Below are 20,426 nucleotides of genomic sequence, written 5' to 3' on the forward strand. Positions count from 1 at the left end.
CGTTGAAGGTGGTGTATGGCGAATTCAGGGCTGGAGATTAGGGAGTTCCATAAATGGCATACAATCCTCAGTTGCAGGAGAAGCCTCAATGGAAGCCTCAGCAAAATTTCTCTAATTAGATCTCCTGGAAGATTGTCTTCGTATAGGTCTTTCATTCTCGTCGTCATAACTCATAAGACAATAAGGATTTGCGTCTTTCAAGGAGCTGAGGTGAAGTATATATATTGATAGTGAGTAGGTATACCGGTTTAAAAAAGAAGGCTAAATCAATTTTAAATTTTAGATTTTTAGTTAATTATTATAGATTTTGAAATTTAAAAGATTAAAATTAGCACTATTAGATATATTCACACTATATACGATTTTTGGTGAAAAATTTTGAGTAAAGGTGTAGTAAGATGTGTTGGAGTAAGAATGTGATAACAATTTTTTGACCAAGGAGGTAAGTTATGAAACCACTTCATTGTGGTTTTTGGTCAACCTCGTCATAAAGGTTTTGCAACGAATAGCATTAGAGGCGTCGACTAAGTATATTCGACTTTTGAAGTTGTTATAATGGTGTCTTGGATCGGTAATTCTGTTATAGAGATTCATGTCGAAATTTTAAAATTTGTTGAAACCTTGACTCGAATGATATTTTCAACAAACGAATCTTTACCTCCCAAAGGGATTTCCTCCCGATCTGTTCGATTGTTTCGCTTTTGGAGATCGGCCTCCACTTTTATGAGATTTTCTTCCAACTCTTTTTGTCGTAGTACCTCTCTTCGCAATTTTTGTTCCGCTTGCTGTTGTCGTTCAGCTTCCAGTTCAAATTGCTCTAATTATCTGCAGTGACCCTGGACTAAACCTAGTATCTCTGTTGGATACAGAGATTCTTCATCCTCAGGCGGATCGACCTCTGATTGAATCTGCCACAGTTGAGAATTTTCCGATGTTTCTTCTCGGTGGGAAACATGTGTTCTCTCTTGGGGTGGAGGTAGTGCTAGCGTGAGGTCATCGTAGTGAGGCTCTGGTTCTGACTTAGACGTTGTGTGATCATCTTTGTATTAATTGTCTGTCATTATCAAGGGTTGAGCTCCAAGTCCCTAACAATGGCGCCAATGTTCCGAGGGTTATTTGAAACGATGACGTGGGTTGAACGTGAGATCATACTCCTTCTAAGGCAGCGTCCGACTTGTACAAGTGACGAGGTGTCGCCGTCCGAGTTTTTCGTGGGGAACAGAGGTGGTACCTGCAAAAGACTCCGATTCTTAAGTTAGTAAGAGTTTTAAATAGATTTTTAGTAGAATGGGACGTGAATATACCTGAAAGGTGTTAGTGTATTTATATTATAATAGATAACCATCTTTTAGAGTATTTTCACCTTTATTAGTGGATAACCGTTCTCTTCATCATATGAGTTTGTTGGAATCTATTTTTTGGTAGAGATAGAAATAGTAGGAGAGATTCAGGAAACAGTTACTTATTTAGATGAGTAAAACTAAGCCTTCTTATCATGTTCGACCTCTTAAGAGGTCGGGTAAGTGGCGTAGGCTACCTTTGATGGGCCTTTATTCTTACTGGGCCTGATTGAATTTGGGTCATGGACAAATATCAAATAAAATTATTAATTTAGTTTAAAGAAATAAAAAATTAAAGTTGTTATTGCTTAGAAAATTTTATTATATATTAAATAATGTGTTTATTAGTTTTCACTTTGTTGTAAAAATTATCTAGATCATAATACTAATAGTATATCATAGGATTATTATTATCAATGCATTAATTGTATTTTAATGTTTATTATTTACATATTTAAAAGTTATATTTGACAATTATTTATTTAGTTTCATAATAAATAATATTTTAAATTTGAATAATTTATTAATTAGTTTGTACTTATTATATCATATATTCAATTATTTATTAAAAAAGAATATTAATATAATGAATAAAAAATAATTTACTAAATATATTATTTAAAGAATAGAGACAAATAAATCTTTAACCAATTTAAATTTAGTGATAATTAAATCTTTGTTCATTTCTAAACATGACATGTCAGTATTTTTCATTCAGAGTTGACGAAAAAATAAAAGATTGCGTTGTGTGACAAAAATAAAAATAAAAACAGAAATAAATTATTTTTATCTTAAAAAGATCACGTTGTCATCCTGGAGACAGGCCAATTTAATAGTTCATTCTATTCTTCAAGGTGTATATGAGTTGCTAAACGTACCAAAAAGAACCAAAACTCTATTATTTTCAAAAAAAAAAGACATATCAACAATGAATACTAAAAATTCTATTAAAAAATATTACGTAAGTGAACATAAAAAAAATTCTAAACAAAAATATCCATACTATCAATAAAAAAATAAATAAATAATTGATAAAAATTAAAACTTAATCAAGAGTACTAATAGTAATATTAAAAAAATATTTGTTTGTAAAAAATAATCATGAAAAAAATTTTAAAGAACTCTAATGATTAGTTTTGGTATTTTTTATTGTAGATGAGATCGAAGGACAAAATTGATAGAATGTCAATTAATTTTTTAATTTATGAAGTGAACACATAAGTTAAAAGCAAAATCTACAATTTGTAGTTTCTGCTGCACGAGAGTTTAAATCCAGAATCATGTTCACGTTTGGCCAAACAAAAAATAACAGCGTTCAAAAAGATTTAATGTACTTCTTGTACTTTCAACGTGTTTATTAAACACATCGGAATATATTTGATCTCCATACTTGTTGGTCTAAATAAATAACTTATTCATTTAATTATCATAAAATGGATGAATATTACAATATATTTATTTAAAGTAAAAACTTAAGTGCAGTGAATTACAAGTAAAATTGATAATTAAAAACATTAAATAATTTAATTTAGTTTAACTAAATTTCTATTTAAAATTATTAATTTTATGTAAAATTAGCTAGTTTTCACCTTTATTTAATTATTCCTGCAAGCTTGGGAGATGAACTAAATTTCCCCAAAAAAACAATACATTTCAATTCAACCATAAGTAATACAAGAAACAAAACTAAAAAACTAAATACTTATAGGCTAACTATCCCTTTCGCCAAAAGGACTCCACATTAATTATTAGTTTTAAGACCGCAATAATCCGTTGCAAGATCCCTGAATGACTTGGATGATTCTGGAGATATGAAGAGCAATGCATGAGTTGACGGTGATGCGTGACGAATTCAGGGATGGAGCCTGGAGGTGAATAATGTGATGGTGAGACCAAGCTCTCATGGCAAAGGAATATAGTTATTCAACGGTATCCGTGAGGCACCTGAGAAACTAGTTAGTTTTCACGTAAATTATACACAAGAAATTTGGGATAAGATTCTTCTAGTGCCAAAATATTATAATCTTCTGAAATATACAGGGGTGCTACCTTAAAACATGGCGAGATCGTTTCAGATGGGATTTCGAACAATTTAATCCAAGACTCTTCAACCAGAAAATAATTCGCATATTCGGAGTGCGATAACAAACAGAAAGACAGTTATTGTGGACTTGCAAGCGAGGCATGTGGATGAAGTTAAAGCGCATTAATAATAGACACAATCGACCAAACAGAACAACTCCGTTTCTAATACAGTTATTTTTAAAATTTTTAAATACATTTACTTTAATTGTTATATATTTAGTTTTTAATATTATTAAATAAAATTTAAATTATAAATTATTTATTTAAATTATAATTTTTTAAATTTTTAATTATAATTATATTTTATTCTTATTATAATAACATTACTCTTTAATAAAAATGCTACTAACGGGTTCATGTAATAACAATAATAATTACAAAGTGGGAGTACGTACTCCTCATCTAACGCCCGACGTCCTGCTAGGGTTTCACTGTGCCACCTGGTTACACATTTTTTTGTCTTTTCTTCGTCAAACTCTTTTCCATCTTCTTCTATTTTTTATTTTTTATTTTTTTTAATTTCTTTTTCACTTAGCTCCCTAATTTTCGTTTTCTCTCCTAATTCATTGCTCTTTTAATTTATTCCATTTTCTAATTCACTCATTCCATATATTTTATGTCTCTTTAGAATAATTGAATACCAACCCTCGTATAATTACTATGACGGTGGAGGGTGCCAGCCTTCAAGTGGCACCCAAAGAAATATGAAACTGCTATCGTGGAATTGTCGGGGTTTGGGGAGACCCCTAACAATCCACAATCTTAAAGGGATTTGCAAATCCTACTCCCTTGAGGTTGGTTTTATCTGTGAAACAAAAAATTAATCTCGACAAATTGAAGGAAAACTAAGATCTTGTGGTTTCAAGGAATGGTTTATTATAGATCCGAATAGATTATCAGGGGGTTTGGCAATGGCTGAAGATTAGGGAGTTCCATAAACGGCATACAATCCTCAGTTGCAGGAGAAGCCTCCCTGAAAGCCTCAGCAAGATTTCAATAATCAGATCTCCTGGAAGATTGTCTTTGTATTCATGGTGTTTCATTCTCGTAGTCATTAGACAATAAGGCCTTGCGTCTTTCAAGAAGCTGAGGTGAAGTATATATATATATATATATATATATATATTGGTATTGAGAAAGTATAACAGGATTATTAAAAGAAGACTAAATTAATTTCAAATTTTAGATTTTTATTTAACTATCATTAGAAGTTGAAATTTGAAAAATTAGGATTAAGGCTGTTTGAAAAATTTTAAAATAATTTTTTTGAGATTTTGACTTATAAAAAGTAGTAATATTAAAGGTCTGTTTGAAAAATTTTAAAAATAATTTTTTTAATTTTTGACTTATGAAAAGTAATAGTATTAATGTCTAGTGCAATTTTCAAAACCAAATTGTAACTTTCTAAGAAGCTATTTAGGAACTTATAGAGAAGTTAAAAAAATGACTTCTCTCCTAATACTTATACTTTTTATTATATTTCTATAAAATAAGTATTTTTAGAGTTAAAAATTCAAACACAAAATAACTTATTTATAAGTTACTTTTAACAGAGTCATTTATTATTTACGTTATTTTATCAAAAAGAGCTTAATTAAGTTGGTTACCCAAACTGGGCCTAATATTTGGTACAATTTCAAAACCAAATTACAATTTTTTAAAAAACTATTTAGGAACTTATAAAAAAGTTTTAAAAAATGACTTCTCTTATGATACTATTATTTTTTTATCACATTTTTATAAATTAAGTACTTTTAGAACTAAAAATCAAAAAATAAAATAACTTATTTATAAACTAGTTTTAATATAATCATTTATTGTTTAAGTTATTTTTTCAAAAGAAACTTAATTAAGTTGTTTATCCAAATTGAGCATAATACTCAGACCATTACGATTTTTGGAAAAAAATTTTGAATAGGGATACGACAACGTAGGTGTGACTAGGGGTGGCAAAGCGGGCCGGCTCGTCCCAACCCGTCCCGCCCCGCCAAGGCCCGCCTTATAAACGGGGCGGACCGGCCCGCCCCACCAACTTAAATGGGTTTAAAACGCTAGCCCGCCCCGCTTTATGGAGGATTGGCGGACTAGCCCGCTTGACTATTTTTTTTTTAAAAATAAAATTCATTAAAATTAAACAAAAAATAATAATTAAAAAATTAAATACAAATAAAAATAGTCAAATTATAATATAAATTTTTACTATTTTTTTTAATTTTTAACTTCAATAAAATTGTTCAAAATAATAGTTGTCAATAGAATCATCTTTATTTTAAAAAACAAGTCACATAATTTAAGCATATATACGAAATTGTAAAATAAAATAAATAAAGTTAATAACTAAAAGAAGAATAAAAAAATAAAAAAATATTTAAAAATTCTATAATTATTAATTTTATAATAGTAATCACTCTTTTATTTAATAAAAATAAAAATAAAAATCTTCAGTCCGCGCGGACCGGCCCGCCCCGCCAAAATCCGTCAATTTGGCGGGCTCCAAATCCTAACTCGACCTGTTTTTTTTAGCGGATCGGCCCGGCGGGTTCGACCCGTTTTTGCCACCTCTAGGTGTGACAACAATTTTTCGGTAGGCAAGTCGGCACACCATCAACAGCTTGATGGGAAAGAAGCTTGGCGGTGGTGACGTTGGTTGGTGAGAGAGGAAATGGCGACGCTAGACTAGCGGGGGAGAGAACGACGGCCCAATTAGGGTTTGGAGAGTTGGAGTGTAGGGATAAAGAAATTAGAAGATGGATGGTTAAAATGTCAAAAGTAAAAATAAAATTTTTAGAAAGAATAATTTGGGGTGAACTATTTTTTTCATTCTCTATTGATCAGAAATGCAACTCATTGTGTCAGTTGGCTGCATTTGTTTACGAGAGAGACATTATGTCAAGAGATATTGAATTAGTGTATTTTGTATTTATCTTGATAGAAATAATAAAAAAATATTAACAAGAGACACACTTTATTTTTTATTTTTTATTATTTTTGTTAAATTTTTATAATTATATTTTTCTTCTCAAATTTTTTAAATGAAAAAATAGAATAAATTAGATTTTCATAATTTATTCTATTTTATTATCAGACAAATGTACTAAATTATGTATTTTTGTTTTTAATGTCTTATTTTATTCTAAAAAATAAATGCAATTATTATTTACAATTTTGTATGTCTATCTAACAAAAATAAAATTTTAAATTAATTTTTTTCTTTTAGATTTAAGTCTCAGTTTAATACCAACAAAATAATAGCAGTCAATATTTTCAATTGTTTCATTTTTTCTTTCTAAAAAAGAATTAAAACAATTTTTTTTTATTATTTAAAATCCTTACTTCATCTAGGTGTCTCTAGATGAAAAAAATTGTTAGCCTTTAACGTGCTACTTGTGAAAACACAATCTATAAAGAGTTTATCGAATTTTTACAAGAACACTACTTAATTCTTATATATCTTTCTCTAAAAACGAGATAATTTTCTCCTTCTCTACTATATTTCTCCACTTTTTATACTCCGATTGGGTAGCATTGGCTGCCATCAGTATCACTAATCAAAATAACCATCTTTAGTAAATTTTGAAAATTAGAATAACCTGTTAAATTGCAGTTTATCACAAGAAAATTTCTGGTTTGATAATGTTTTTCTCTTAAGACACTTGAGAAGGATAATAATATAATAAATTTGCATTTAAAATTTTAAATATTTAGAATTTGTAATATATATAGTGTATTTAATGAATAAAAAACTTTAAAGTATTTTAATAAAAAGTGTCATTGGCCTAAAGAAAATTTAATTATTCATACTGTCAAACGAAAATACAAAATACTAATTTTTAGTTTTTTTTTTTTTTTTAAATATTCAAGTATCTCGTGAAATCAAATGCAACCTAACTTATGCCGAATGTTGAGTTGTGTCCAGTTCCGAAGCAAGCACAACATTATTAATTTTATTATTATTTTTTCTTTTAAATAAAACGGCAAAGACTAAACAACAAATTAATCTGACAAAATAAATAAATAGCAAATATTAAAAAAAAAAACATAAAAGCATTTCATAATTCATGTCGCTCATTTTCTTTTTCACACCCTTCTATCTTCTTCTTCTGCTTGAATCGTTGGAGAAGCCAAAAAACAAAAACGAAGAACAATAGAAAAGGGAAATAGACAAGAAACAAAGGAAAAGAAAGGGAATAAGAAGCATGGTTTCAACAAGACGCAACAGTGGATCTCTCTCCGCAAAACGACCTTCTTCTTCTTCCGACGACAAACCTCCTTCTCCTTCTTCTAAACGCCAAAAGGTTCGTCTTATTCCCCTCACTTTTTCTTCTAAATTCCAATTCCCCAAACGCATGCCGTTTATATCCCTTTCTTTTGTTAAAAGTCCCCTTGAAGTTCATCGTTTTATGGGATTAGGGTTTTTGAAGTTTTTAATTTGGGTAATTTCCTTAATTTCAGGGTGACAGTGGTGGTAGTGGTGGTGCGTCGGAGAAACCGGTGACGGCGGCGGAGGATTCCAAGGAATTGCGTGCTCCAGAGGCCGCCGCCGATCCCGGAGAATGCGGCACTGCTAATGACGCTCAGATCGCCGGCAACGATGGCAAAGCTGATGCCCCACCAGCCGTACCAGTGCCAGCGCCGATCGCCGATGGTGCGTGCTTCACACTTGTGGTTTTTCGGATCAACTTTGTTTTTGTTCATTTTAGACACTGAATGGTTACTTGTCGAGAAAAAAATTGATTTTTTTAAAATTGGTTTTAAGGGTCTACGCCAAGTTTGGTGGCTGATAAACCAAAGAGTTCGTTCTCTTCGTGGTTTTATCAGAAGCAAAATCCCAACTCTGAGGGTGTTCCCTGGTGCAGGCTCTTATCCCAGTCTTCACAGGTAATTCAATTGTGATTTTGAGTATTTAATTCAAGTTGCATTTGACCATTTTTTATTTGAAGTGATAAAGCTTGTTTATTTGGGAATTGGAATGTGATGTTATTATTGCTTCAGAATCCGAATGTTCCTATTTCCACATCGAACTTCACAATTGGTTCTAGTAGAAATTCCAACTTCCCGCTGAAGGATCATACTGCAAGTGGAACTTTGTGCAAGATCAAGCAATCCCAGGTACATATTAGGGCCAATGTAAATTTTCAATGGGGTTTTGGAATTTATATTTGATGTGGTTGTGTGAGGTATGTCATGTCCGGGGTTTTTTTGTGTTTTTTTTTTTGTTGTTCCTCCATGCACACGCCTCAGAACTTGCTAGTGGATTGTTTTGCCCGATTACTATTTTAGAGACTTCTAAGCACAGTAAATGCTTATCTGTAGTCGTGTGCATGGTTGCGTTGCTTTGTTTCCCCCATTTTCTTGGTTTCCAGTTGCTTGAGGTGAATATCTTAGGAAGTGTATGTGCAGTATGGTTACTGTTGTTTCTGGAAATGACCAGCGTGAGGGGAATGCTGTAGCTGTGCTTGAAAGTACTGGCAGCAAAGGATCTGTGCTAGTAAATGGAACGCTCGTCAAGAAGAGTACCAGCTGTGTGCTTAACTCGGGTGATGAGGTGGTTTTTGGTTTGCTGGGAAATCATGCTTATGTATCCTTTTCAGTTAATTCTAGTTGAATGCCATCCCCATATTTTCTGTTTCCAGTGTGTCTGTGTATTTTCCTTGATTTATTTTGATCTAGGTTTTTCAGCAACTGCATCCTGAAACCGCAGTTAAGGGTGCAGAAGTTCAGAGTGGTGGTGGGAAGTTACTGCAGATTGAAAAGAGAACAGGTGACCCTTCAGCCGTAGCTGGGGCTTCTATTTTGGCTTCTTTGTCTAGCTTTAGGCAGGATCTTACAAGATGGAAGTCTCCATCTCAGTCTGCCAGTAAGCCTCACCAGGGTACTGACGTTTCAGAGAGTGAGCTTGATGGCATGGAAGGCAACTCAACTCCAAATGAAGGGACTGACAAAGCCACTGATACTGGAGCAAGCGACAAGAATTCTCCTATGGATTGCGAACCAGATGATGCAGTCACAGAGGCAGGCAATGTAAAAATCTCTGGGGTGAATGATTTCCTAAGGCCTTTCTTCCGGGTCCTTGCCGGATCTAGTTGTAAACTGAAATTGAGCAAAAGTATCTGTAAACAGGTGTTGGAAGAAAGAAACGGGGCGAGGGATACACAAGCTGCATCATCTTCGGGTACATCTGTGCGCTGTGCAGTTTTTAAAGAAGATCTTCATGCTGCAATACTGGACGGGAAAAACCTAGATGTGTCCTTTGACAACTTCCCATATTATTTGAGGTATAGTTCTCTTGTAATGTAGAAGACTCTACTTTTGAATTTGATACCAAGGATGGTCAATGTCATTTTTTGCTGGCTTCATTCTTTCACTTGGTTGCCGTTTCCACACACGATGTCCGTTGCTAGGACTTGTCATTGGCATAAAACTAGGCATTTTGTTTTGAAGATTTTACTATTTGATAGAATTGTTATTTTCAAAAACAAAATCAATACTGCTTGTCACCCGGGTGTTTTGATTTGAGTCTTCCCTGCCTTTCACCTGAACTCATCTTTATAATCTTATCTTTTCTTATAAAGGATTATTGATTCTTTAACTGCATTTCTGATCATGCTTACCTCTTTTTGCAGTGAGAATACAAAAAATGTCTTGGTTGCAGCTTGCTTTATACACCTGAAAAATAAGGAACATGTAAAGTACACAACAGATTTTACAACCATAAACCCCCGAGTTCTGCTCTCAGGACCTGCAGGTTTGTGGATGTTCCATTGATAATATCCGTTGTCATCCTTCTCTTTTTTTTGTGTCTTTGGGTGAAGTGGAGCAGGGTGATCAATTCCTTATTTATCTCTTTACCTTCTCTAAAAAGTTAAGCAATATTATTATCACAAAGCGATTGATATTATATAGACGCCTTATTTAACTTTAACTCTCTATTTCCTTAAATTGCCAATTTCTTTTGTTTGCAGGATCAGAAATATATCAGGAAATGTTGGCAAAAGCACTTGCAAAATATTTTGGAGCTAAATTGCTTATATTTGATAGCCATTTACTTCTGGGTGTAAGAAAAAAGTCCTCTTTGCTGAGTCTATGTTGGGATTATTCCAATCATACCTCCCTTGCAGATTGCCATTGTAGCGTTTCTGGTGTAAATTCTGATAATAAATCTTTGCTGCTTGTGCATTCATAGGGTTTATCTTCCAAGGAAGCCGAGTTGCTCAAAGAGGGATCCAATGCTGAGAAATCATGCATCTGCACTAAACAAAGTCCTACAGCTACAGACGGGGCTCGTAGTATGGATCCATCAACTAGTGAACCTGATACGCCTAGCTCCTCAAATGCACCTACATTTGGCGTTGAGTCTCAACCTAAGATGGAAATTGATAGCGCACCTTCTACCTCCGGAGCCTCTAAGAGTGGTACATTTAAGCTGGGTACGTGCTCTCCTTTTTCCCTAATCTTTCCTATCTAAAAAGGGCCTTAAGCCTTAAATTTATCATAAAAAGTTTGATGTTTTCCATTACAATCCTGCAGGGGATCGGGTAAAATATAGCTTTTCATCTTCTGGTAGCCTTTATCAGACATCTTCAAGGTACAGGTTTGCACTACAACTACAATTACACTGTTTTAAACTGGTTTCTTTGTACAGCTTACAGTTGTATCCTTTTCCCTTTATCAGAATAACTTGAGTTTTCTCATCAATCGGCACCACCTATGCCAGTCCTACTTCTTATATATGATGTAGATGTGTAATGGATAAGATAGTACCTCTTTCACTCAAATTGAAAGTTCATATGCACTATGGTTATTGCAATACAACATGTAATGGTTTCATTTTAATTAAAAGTAATACAAAATTTATGATTGATTGCCATTGTGCTGTAGTACAACAACAACAACAACAAAGCCTTATCCCACTAAGTGGGGTCGGCTACATGAATCAAACGACGCCATTGTGCTCTGTCATGTATCATGTCTACAGAGAGACCGTTTACATGTAGATCTCGTTTGACCACCTCATGGATGGTCTTCTTAGGTCTTCCTCTGCCTTTCGCCCTTTGTCCATCTTCCATCTCATCCACCCTCCTGACTGGATGTTCTATCGGTCTTCTTCTCACATGTCCAAACCACCTGAGACGCGATTCAACCATCTTTTCCACAATGGGTGCTACTCCAACTCTCTCCCTTATATCTTCATTCCTTATTTTATCCAATCGCGTGTGACCACTCATCCATCTCAACATCTTCATCTCTGCCACACTCAGCTTATGTTCGTGCTCTCCTTTAGCCGCCCAACACTCCATACCATACAGCATAGCCGGTCTTATAGCGGTGCGATAGAATTTACCTTTAAGTTTTAAAGGCACTTTTTTGTCGCATATAAAACCAGATGCACTCCGCCATTTTGACCAACCTGCTTGGATCCTATGATTTACATCATGTTCAATCTCTCCATTATCCTGTATGATGCACCCAAGATACTTAAAACTTTTAACTTTTCGTAAGGTATTCTCTCCAATTTTCACCTCTATATTGGAGTTTTCCCTTCTCAGATTGAACTTACATTCCATATATTCCGTCTTGCTACGGCTTATGCACAGACCATACACTTCTAGAGCTTCTCTCCATAACTCCAACTTCTTATTTAGGTTTTCCCTTGACTCTCCCATAAGGACGATATCATCGGCAAAAAGCATGCACCATGGCACAGGCTCTTGGATGTGCTCTGTGAGTACTTCCAAGACTAATGTGAAAAGGTATGGACTTAAGGATGATCCCTGGTGTAATCCTATACCAATAGGGAATTCCTCTGTCACACCACCTTGAGTCTTCACACTAGTTGTGGCCCCATCATACATGTCTTTAATTGCCCGAATATATGCGATCCTTACTCTCCTCTTTTCTAAAACCTTCCATAAGACCTCCCTTGGTACCCTATCATACGCTTTTTCCAAATCAATAAACACCATGTGTAGATCCCTTTTATTACTACGATACCTCTCCATCATCCTTCTTAATAGGTATATCGCTTCAGTGGTAGATCTGCCTGGCATAAATCCAAATTGGTTCTCTGTTACTTGTGTCTCTTTTCTCAACCTCCGTTCTATCACCCTTTCCAATAACTTCATAGTATGACTCATAAGCTTAATCCCTCTATAATTTCCGCAACTTTGTATATCCCCCTTATTCTTATAGATAGGTACCAAGGTGCTCTTTCTCCACTCATCAGGCATCTTCTTTGACCTTAAAATCTCATTAAAAAGCTTGGTTAACCAGTTGATGCCTTTTCTTCCAAGACCCTTCCAAACCTCAATCGGGATATTATCAGGTCCTACTGCCCTGCCATTTTTCATCTGCTTTAGAGCCTCTTTTACCTCGAAGTCTCGAATCTTTCGATAGTAGTCAAAGTTTTGATCTTCTTCCCTTGTGCATAATCGACCAAGGCTCGGAAGAGTCTTCTGTCCCTCATTAAATAACTCGTAGAAGTAGCTCTTCCACCTTTCATTAATCTTCTCCTCTTGAGCCAACACCTCTCCATCATTATCCTTTATGCACTTAACCTGATCCAAATCTCTCGTTCTTCTTTCCCGGCTCTTTGCAATTCTATATATACCTTTTTCTCCTTCTTTCGTGTCCAAAGACTGGTAGAGACCCTCATATGCTCTTGTTCTTGCTTCACTTACAGCCACTTTTGTCTCTTTCTTAGCCGCCTTATATTTTTCCCAGTTATCTGCATTGCGGCATAAAGACCATTCTTTAAAACATTCTCTTTTTATCTTTATCTTTTCTTGTATACTCGCATTCCACCACCAGGACTCCTTGTCTCTTGGTCCTATTCCTTTAGATTCACCAAAACTTTCTTTTGCTGTTCTTCTAATAACTTCTGCCATCTCCCTCCACATCTCTTCCGCGCTTCCATTCCCATCCCACTTTGCCTCTTCTCCTACCCGTCTTAGGAAGCTTCTTTGTTCCTCACTTTTCATCCGCCACCACCTCGTCCTTGGGTTCTTCGTATGATGTCTTTTCCTCAACTTTTGCTCAACGCGAAAATCCATGACGAGCACCCTATGTTGTGTTGTCAAACTCTCTCCCGGAATAATTTTACAGTTAATGCAAAATTTCCGGTCGACTCTCCTCAACAAGAAGAAGTCGATTTGAGAGCTTGTCATGCCACTCTTGTAGGTTATAAGATGTTCGTCTCTCTTTTTAAAACATGTATTTGCGATGAGAAGATCAAAAGTTGAGGAAAAGTCCAAAATAGTTTTACCCTCGGCATTGATCACCCCGAAACCATGGCCTCCGTGAATACTCCCATATCCAGTCACTTCTCTCCCAACATGGCCATTTAAATCTCCTCCTAAGAAAATCTTATCTCCCAAAGATATGCCTTGAACTAAACTCTCTAGATCCTCCCAAAACCTTATCTTGTGTTGTTCGTCCGAACCCACTTGCGGTGCATAGGCGCTAATCACATGAAAAGCACCTCCCTCCACCACAAGTTTGATAGAGATGATCCGATCTCCCACCCTCTTGACATCAACTACGTCCTTCTTCAACTGCTTATCCACAATTATTCCAACTCCATTCCTATTCTTCACCTTTCCTGTATACCAAAGTTTGAAACCAGAAGAATCCAACTCCCTAGCCTTTGCACCAACCCATTTCGTTTCTTGTAGGCACATAATGTTAATCTTCCTCCTTGTCATGGTATCCACCACCTCCATGGACTTTCCTGTTAGAGTGCCTATGTTCCATGTCCCAAATCTCAGCCTTTTGTCGCTTCGACATTTACCTTTTCCTTTGAGAACTAGCTTATTTACCCTCGTCCGTTCACGAAAACGCGAGAACCCTTGCTCATTTAACACTACATCCGGGCACCGATGCAGCGGCTCTTGCTTTGACACCGTACTCGAGCCATACGGCGCGTTACTTCCGGGTAACGACCTAGCTTTAGCGCAATAATGTCTTTGATTCATGTCATGGGGGGTTCGGCTATATTTTTACGTTGGTTGCCGAAGACCTAACACAACCCTCCTCCTTTATCCGGGCTTGGGACCGGCTATGTACCGCAAGTGTAACATAGGCGGAGTTTGCCATTGTGCTGTAGTAATCATTAGAAATCAGGTAAATTTGCCATTCTTTTGAAGGCCTGGATGTGTGTTAAGGTGACCCATGGTACCTTAGGCGGTTAGGCATCACCCGTGCATAAGTGGTTTCTTTTATATCTGTTTGGGTAGTTGTATAGATGAATGGCAAGGAAATCAAGATTTTGAAAATTTTTATTAACTCAAAATTAACATTTCTTCTATGGAATCCAGATCTAGACAAAGTAATGCAACTTCCACCTCAAATTTTCATTTCTTCCATGGATATTTCGTCCATTTCACTCATACCCAACTAAGTGCTAGTGTTTTTTCTTGTACTTATAAGTTTTCTTGCCAATTGCACCTACCTATAGGGGGCCATCTAATGGAAGTCGGGGGAAGGTTGTCTTACTTTTTGATGATAATCCCTTGTCAAAAATTGGTGTAAGATTTGATAAACCCATAACTGATGGAGTTGATCTTGGAGGTGCCTGTGAGGCTGGTCAAGGATTTTTCTGCAACGGTAACAAGCTGCCTTTTCTATTACTACTGCTACTATTATTATTATTTCCAAAATATACTACATTCTACTTTTTATCTTTATCTTGGTTGCGGATTTTGAGGTGGTATTTTCTTTTTTCCAGCAAGTGATCTTCGTTTGGAAAACACTATTGTTGAAGAACTGGACAAATTACTTATTAATACATTGTTTGAGGTTGCCATTTACTCCACTCTTGGTTGTACACAAGAATTTCTTCTCATATATATTGCTTTGGTCTTTAATAAGAACTTGTAATCTTTGTTTCAGGTTGTGAATAGTGAGAGCCGAAGTACGCCTTTCATTTTGTTCATGAAAGACGCAGAGAAGTCTATAGTAGTTAACGGGGATCCATATTACTTTAAAAGTAAGCTTGAAAAGCTTCCTGACAACGTGGTCGTAATAGGTGCACACACGCACACTGACAGCCGAAAGGAGAAGGTAAGAAATGATTTGTTGACACTGACCATTTTCTAATGATAAAATGAAATGCACATCGAGACATTAGAAACTTCTAATATGTACACACATTGCAGGTAAAAAGGTTATAACAGCCATTGTCAAGATAATCTGTTTTCAATTTTTATTTACAAACTATTATTTGGTTTAGGTTCTTTGTTCAAAGGATGACTTTATTAGGAGTCCAAAAGTAGGTGCTTTTTATTTACCTGGTTTCATTTTAGGAACTGGATAGGAGCTTTATGTATTTCATGGTAATGTTCGGTTTTTGCAGTGCTTTGGTATATTTGGTTTGAAAAGAATTCTAGGTTTCTTTTGTTTGATTCCTTTTCCACAAACGATTTTGTTATGGATAGAGTTACCTACTTGGCATCCCTTTTGTGCTAAGCTAATGGCTGTGTGTTTCTATAACTGATATTCAAAGGGACCGGCATTCCTACCTTGTTATTGGTTATCTGGTTGATCTCTTTTTCTTGGATATCTTTGTATCTTTCTGAGGATAACTTATCTTCCTTTGTGCACTTGCTTTTCTTATAGTACAATTTTTCTACCAAAATATAAAAAAATAACATGAGGAGCTAAGAAAAGTTTGTGTATAATGGCAGAAATAGGATGCAAAATGGATATCCTAGTATTATTTCTTTGAATTTCCTTTCTTGCTGTCCAATTAAATTTGTATTAGTGGTTATGATCTTTATATTCTGGTTTTGTTTTATGAACTGAGAAACCAAGATAGTTGTGTATAATGGATGGAGATTTGGGTTACCCTATCTATTCAATCCTGCAAATTCCCTGATCTAAATGAATTTTTTTATGAATGTTTGCCATTGCAGTCACATCCTGGAGGTTTGCTTTTTACAAAGTTTGGGAGCAATCAGACTGCGCTACTTGACTTGGCTTTCCCTGTAAGAATCACCAAATCCTAGTTCATTCTTCTTTTGGAAAAGGGGCCAGAATTGCTTACATATGCTAATGTCGTGGATATCTTATTTGCAACCCACAATTTTTCTTTGGTCTTCTCAGATTTTTAAGGTTATGTCTATGAACACATTTCAGGATAGTTTTGGAAGATTACATGACAGAGGCAAAGAAGTACCTAAACCAAACAAAACTTTGACTAAGCTTTTCCCAAATAAAGTTACAATTCATATGCCACAGGTATATGCAGTGGATTGGCTATATTATTGTATTTTTGGTTTCTTTATTTGTTTTGTGTTTTTCCTTATAATATATCCATGTTATGTTTTTTGTAGGATGAGGCACTTCTAGCATCTTGGAAGCAGCAACTTGATCGAGACGTTGAGACTCTCAAAATCAAAGGAAATTTGCATCAATTGCGCTCTGTAAGTATCCTGTATCTGATTGTAATATTAATTTAAACTACACATTTAACTATGTTGTACTGTGTAGTGAAGTAAATATTTTATTATGAAATTATCAACTGATTTGTCTAATTTTATTTGTAGGTTTTGAGCCGTTGTGGGATGGAGTGTGAAGGACTTGAGACCGTGTGCATTAAGGATCAGACACTTACAAATGAAAGTATGTTCTCCCACTGCTACGTCACTTAAAGATTTCTTGTTTAAATCTCTCCCCTATGACATGATGTTTGCTATACTGCAGATGCAGAAAAGATAGTTGGTTGGGCTTTGAGCCATCACCTCATGCAGAATTCTGAAGCTGATCCTGATGCAAAGCTTGTTCTATCTTGTGAGAGGTAATTTAGTGCTTGCTTGTTCTATCTTGTGAGATGTAATTTAGTGCTTGCTACATGTTATATGATATATACTCAATTTTAAGATTCTAACCTTCATAGTTGTTAACTTGTACTTATTAATTATTATGTTATTTTACCAGCATCCAGTATGGTATTGGGATCTTACAGTCTATCCAAAATGAGTCAAAGAGCCTAAAGAAGTCTCTTAAGGTGATTGTTATGAAGTTTTGCTACTTAAATTGTACTTTTATCTTCCTGTGCTGGTAGTCTGTTTCCACTTTATTTAGAAAAAAAGGCAGCCCGGTATACAAGCATCCTGCCGTAACTTAGGGTCCAGGAAAGGGCCGCACCCAAAGAGTGTAATGTACGCAGTCTAATTTAGAATCTTGCAATTTATGAACACTTGATTCTGAATCATCCCCCTTCTTCTGTTGTCTGATTTCAGGACATTGTAACAGAAAATGAGTTTGAAAAGAGGCTTTTAGCTGATGTTATTCCACCTAGTGACATTGGTGTTACTTTTGATGATATTGGAGCTCTTGAAAATGTCAAGGATACGCTGAAGGAGTTAGTGATGCTTCCTTTACAAAGGCCTGAGCTCTTTTGCAAGGGGCAATTAACCAAGGTTTACCTAACTTACATATTAAATGCATTTGCTTAACTTGTATTTTTGCTATAGATGTCTGTTCGAAGTTAGATTTATCATTGGTCCTATTATTTCTTGCTTTTTCTTCGGTTGAATTGCTGATTGGTTGATGTATGACGCCTTTAATGCCCTTCTCCTTTTCCTACCCTCAAAGAAGAGAGGAAAAGAGGAGAGAAGGGGGTGGCGTGTAGACTTTGCTGACTTGATTCTTGTGATTTCTTAATTTTGGCAAGAATGTAGCTTGTTTGTGTTAGAATTTACTCCCTTCTTCCCAAATTATCGATCGCTTTGGAAAACTTGGTACCTTCAAAACTCTATCTGGATTCAATTTTGGGATGGAGGGAGTATCATGGAACTAAAAGCAACTTTGGAGAAGTTGTTTTAGGATATTTTTGGAGTTTTTCTTCTAGTAATATTGAAATACACCTTTATTTTTGTGAAAAAATTAATATTAAAGTTGGTGATATTTTCCCACATGAAATTGGAAACTGTTCTGATTACTTGCCTCGAATGACCTTTTTGTGCAGCCGTGCAAGGGCATCTTATTATTTGGGCCCCCTGGAACAGGTAAGACAATGCTTGCAAAGGCAGTTGCTACTGAAGCTGGTGCAAACTTCATCAACATTTCCATGTCAAGCATCACATCCAAGGTTATATTTGCTTAATGAGAGTATTTTAATCTCTCCTTTATCAATTCGTTTTGCATGTTAACTAGTGGTATTCCCCTTAATTTCTTCAGTGGTTTGGTGAGGGTGAGAAATATGTAAAAGCTGTTTTCTCCCTGGCAAGTAAAATTGCACCTAGTGTTATATTTGTTGATGAGGTAAGGCTCCTTCATAAAATGATGGTATTTTTTATTGATTTATTAGTTAGGGAAAAAAGGTGATCCGATATGGTTTTGTGCATAGGTTGATAGCATGTTGGGCCGAAGGGAAAATCCTGGGGAGCATGAGGCCATGCGAAAAATGAAAAATGAATTTATGGTGAACTGGGATGGCTTACGTACAAAGGATACCGAGCGAGTTCTTGTGCTTGCAGCCACTAATAGGCCTTTTGACCTTGATGAGGCTGTCATAAGGAGGCTGCCACGAAGGTGAATGCCATGTCCAACTGCACTTGAATTTCCTTTTTTCTCCTTTTTCTTCTATTCCCTTTTCTTTATTATCATTATTATTGTTTTTATAGTCTTTATTTATGAGTATTTGGGTGGTTAGGAGGGCTTTTAGAGATGTTAAAACTTTTGTCATCTCTGGTTTTGTGCAGATTAATGGTAAATTTGCCAGATGCTCCTAATAGAGCAAAGATATTGAAAGTTATTTTGGCAAAAGAGGACTTGTCTTCCGATATTGATTTTGATGCAATCGCAAATATGACCGAGGGGTATTCTGGAAGTGATCTTAAGGTTAGGGTCATTGTTTTTTGCGTTTATTGGTGACACTGCTGTTAATAACTGTGGTGCCTTCATGCTTGCTCTTGCATCGCAGAATTTGTGTGTAACTGCTGCGCACCGTCCGATTAAAGAGATATTAGAAAAGGAGAAAAAGGTAAAACCCTTCTGAACAGTTTCTAGCAGTATGCTAGTGATTATGTCATTGTTGTTGGCTATGAAGTTACCAGAATCGATGTTACCTTGATTTTAATATTTGTGATTCATTCATGACAGGAGCATGCTGCTGCTCTGGCAGAGGGTAGACCTGCTCCAGCATTAAGTGGAAGTTCCGATATCAGGTCACTAAACATGGAAGACTTTAAACATGCTCATCAACAGGTATATAAAACAGCATCAAGCCCCTTTTCTTGCTCTCGAGGTCATTAAAACAAAACAAAATTAACTTTATATATCATATGGTGGCAGGTATGTGCAAGTGTGTCCTCTGAATCCATAAATATGACCGAGCTTTCGCAATGGAATGATCTATACGGTGAAGGTGGTTCAAGAGTAAAGAAAGCACTTAGTTACTTCATGTGAGAGTTTCTCCATTGTACAAATGTTCCCCACCGGCGACCCTCCTTGATGCCCCTTTGAAGCCTGCGTATTCACTTGTCGTTGCTCTGGTCTGCTGAGGCTAGCAGGAGTTGGTGCTGAGCCCCATTTCCTTTGTAAAATGAAATATAGATTTCTAAGTAATTTGATTTGTTATGGATGATGGGATTATGGTGGGTTTTGAAAGAAAGTGGAGAATTTTGGCCAGGCTCTGTTGCTTTTTGTTTTGTTCCTCAACCACTTTGCCACCAGCACAGAAGAAGATCATGTTGATTTCTTATTATTTTTCTTTTAATTGCAGTATTAGAGGAGAAAGATAAAGAGAGTCATATATGATTATGACCCTTATTATAAGAGTAGTTGTCACACTCCTAAGTCCTAATGTCAAAAATAATGATTTTAGATCATGGACACAAGGTGACTATTTTCTATTTTATATTTTTTTGTATATACCATCATATGCATGACACAGCTATGTCTTTCTGAATCTATAAGTCTACTACTTATTTGAAAGATTTCTTTGATTCGACATGTGACCTGATACAATTCTTTCAGTATTATTGATTGCACTTTATGGGA

The 20,426-nt window shown here is 35.4% G+C and overlaps 1 protein-coding gene across 14 annotated transcripts; it reads left to right on the plus strand.

Annotated features, from left to right (window-relative positions):
* Positions 1 to 7,306: 7,306 nt before the first annotated feature.
* Positions 7,307 to 20,378, plus strand: LOC112708161 (uncharacterized). Of its 14 annotated transcripts, none has more exons than XM_025760326.3 (29): positions 7,421 to 7,720; positions 7,878 to 8,070; positions 8,182 to 8,303; positions 8,418 to 8,534; positions 8,857 to 9,003; positions 9,096 to 9,186; positions 9,313 to 9,461; positions 9,546 to 9,700; positions 10,049 to 10,170; positions 10,388 to 10,479; positions 10,609 to 10,852; positions 10,953 to 11,016; positions 14,878 to 15,026; positions 15,148 to 15,218; positions 15,312 to 15,482; positions 16,334 to 16,405; positions 16,557 to 16,658; positions 16,754 to 16,843; positions 16,967 to 17,042; positions 17,124 to 17,217; positions 17,358 to 17,427; positions 17,663 to 17,842; positions 18,391 to 18,513; positions 18,603 to 18,686; positions 18,772 to 18,956; positions 19,127 to 19,265; positions 19,348 to 19,407; positions 19,527 to 19,631; positions 19,719 to 20,378. In XM_025760326.3, the coding sequence occupies exons 1-29, from the start codon at positions 7,622 to 7,624 to the stop codon at positions 19,830 to 19,832; spliced, it is 3,480 nt and encodes a 1,159-aa protein (XP_025616111.1). In that variant the 5' UTR covers positions 7,421 to 7,621; the 3' UTR covers positions 19,833 to 20,378. The 14 variants fall into 14 exon arrangements, with proteins under 14 accessions (XP_025616110.1, XP_025616113.1, XP_072057896.1 ...); XM_072201792.1 differs by having other exon boundaries at positions 10,953 to 11,010; XM_025760327.3 differs by having other exon boundaries at positions 9,313 to 9,446.
* Positions 20,379 to 20,426: the final 48 nt, after the last annotated feature.

This window comes from Arachis hypogaea, chromosome 8, assembly GCF_003086295.3.
Source record: "Arachis hypogaea cultivar Tifrunner chromosome 8, arahy.Tifrunner.gnm2.J5K5, whole genome shotgun sequence".
In the NCBI taxonomy this organism is placed as follows: Eukaryota; Viridiplantae; Streptophyta; class Magnoliopsida; order Fabales; family Fabaceae; genus Arachis; species Arachis hypogaea.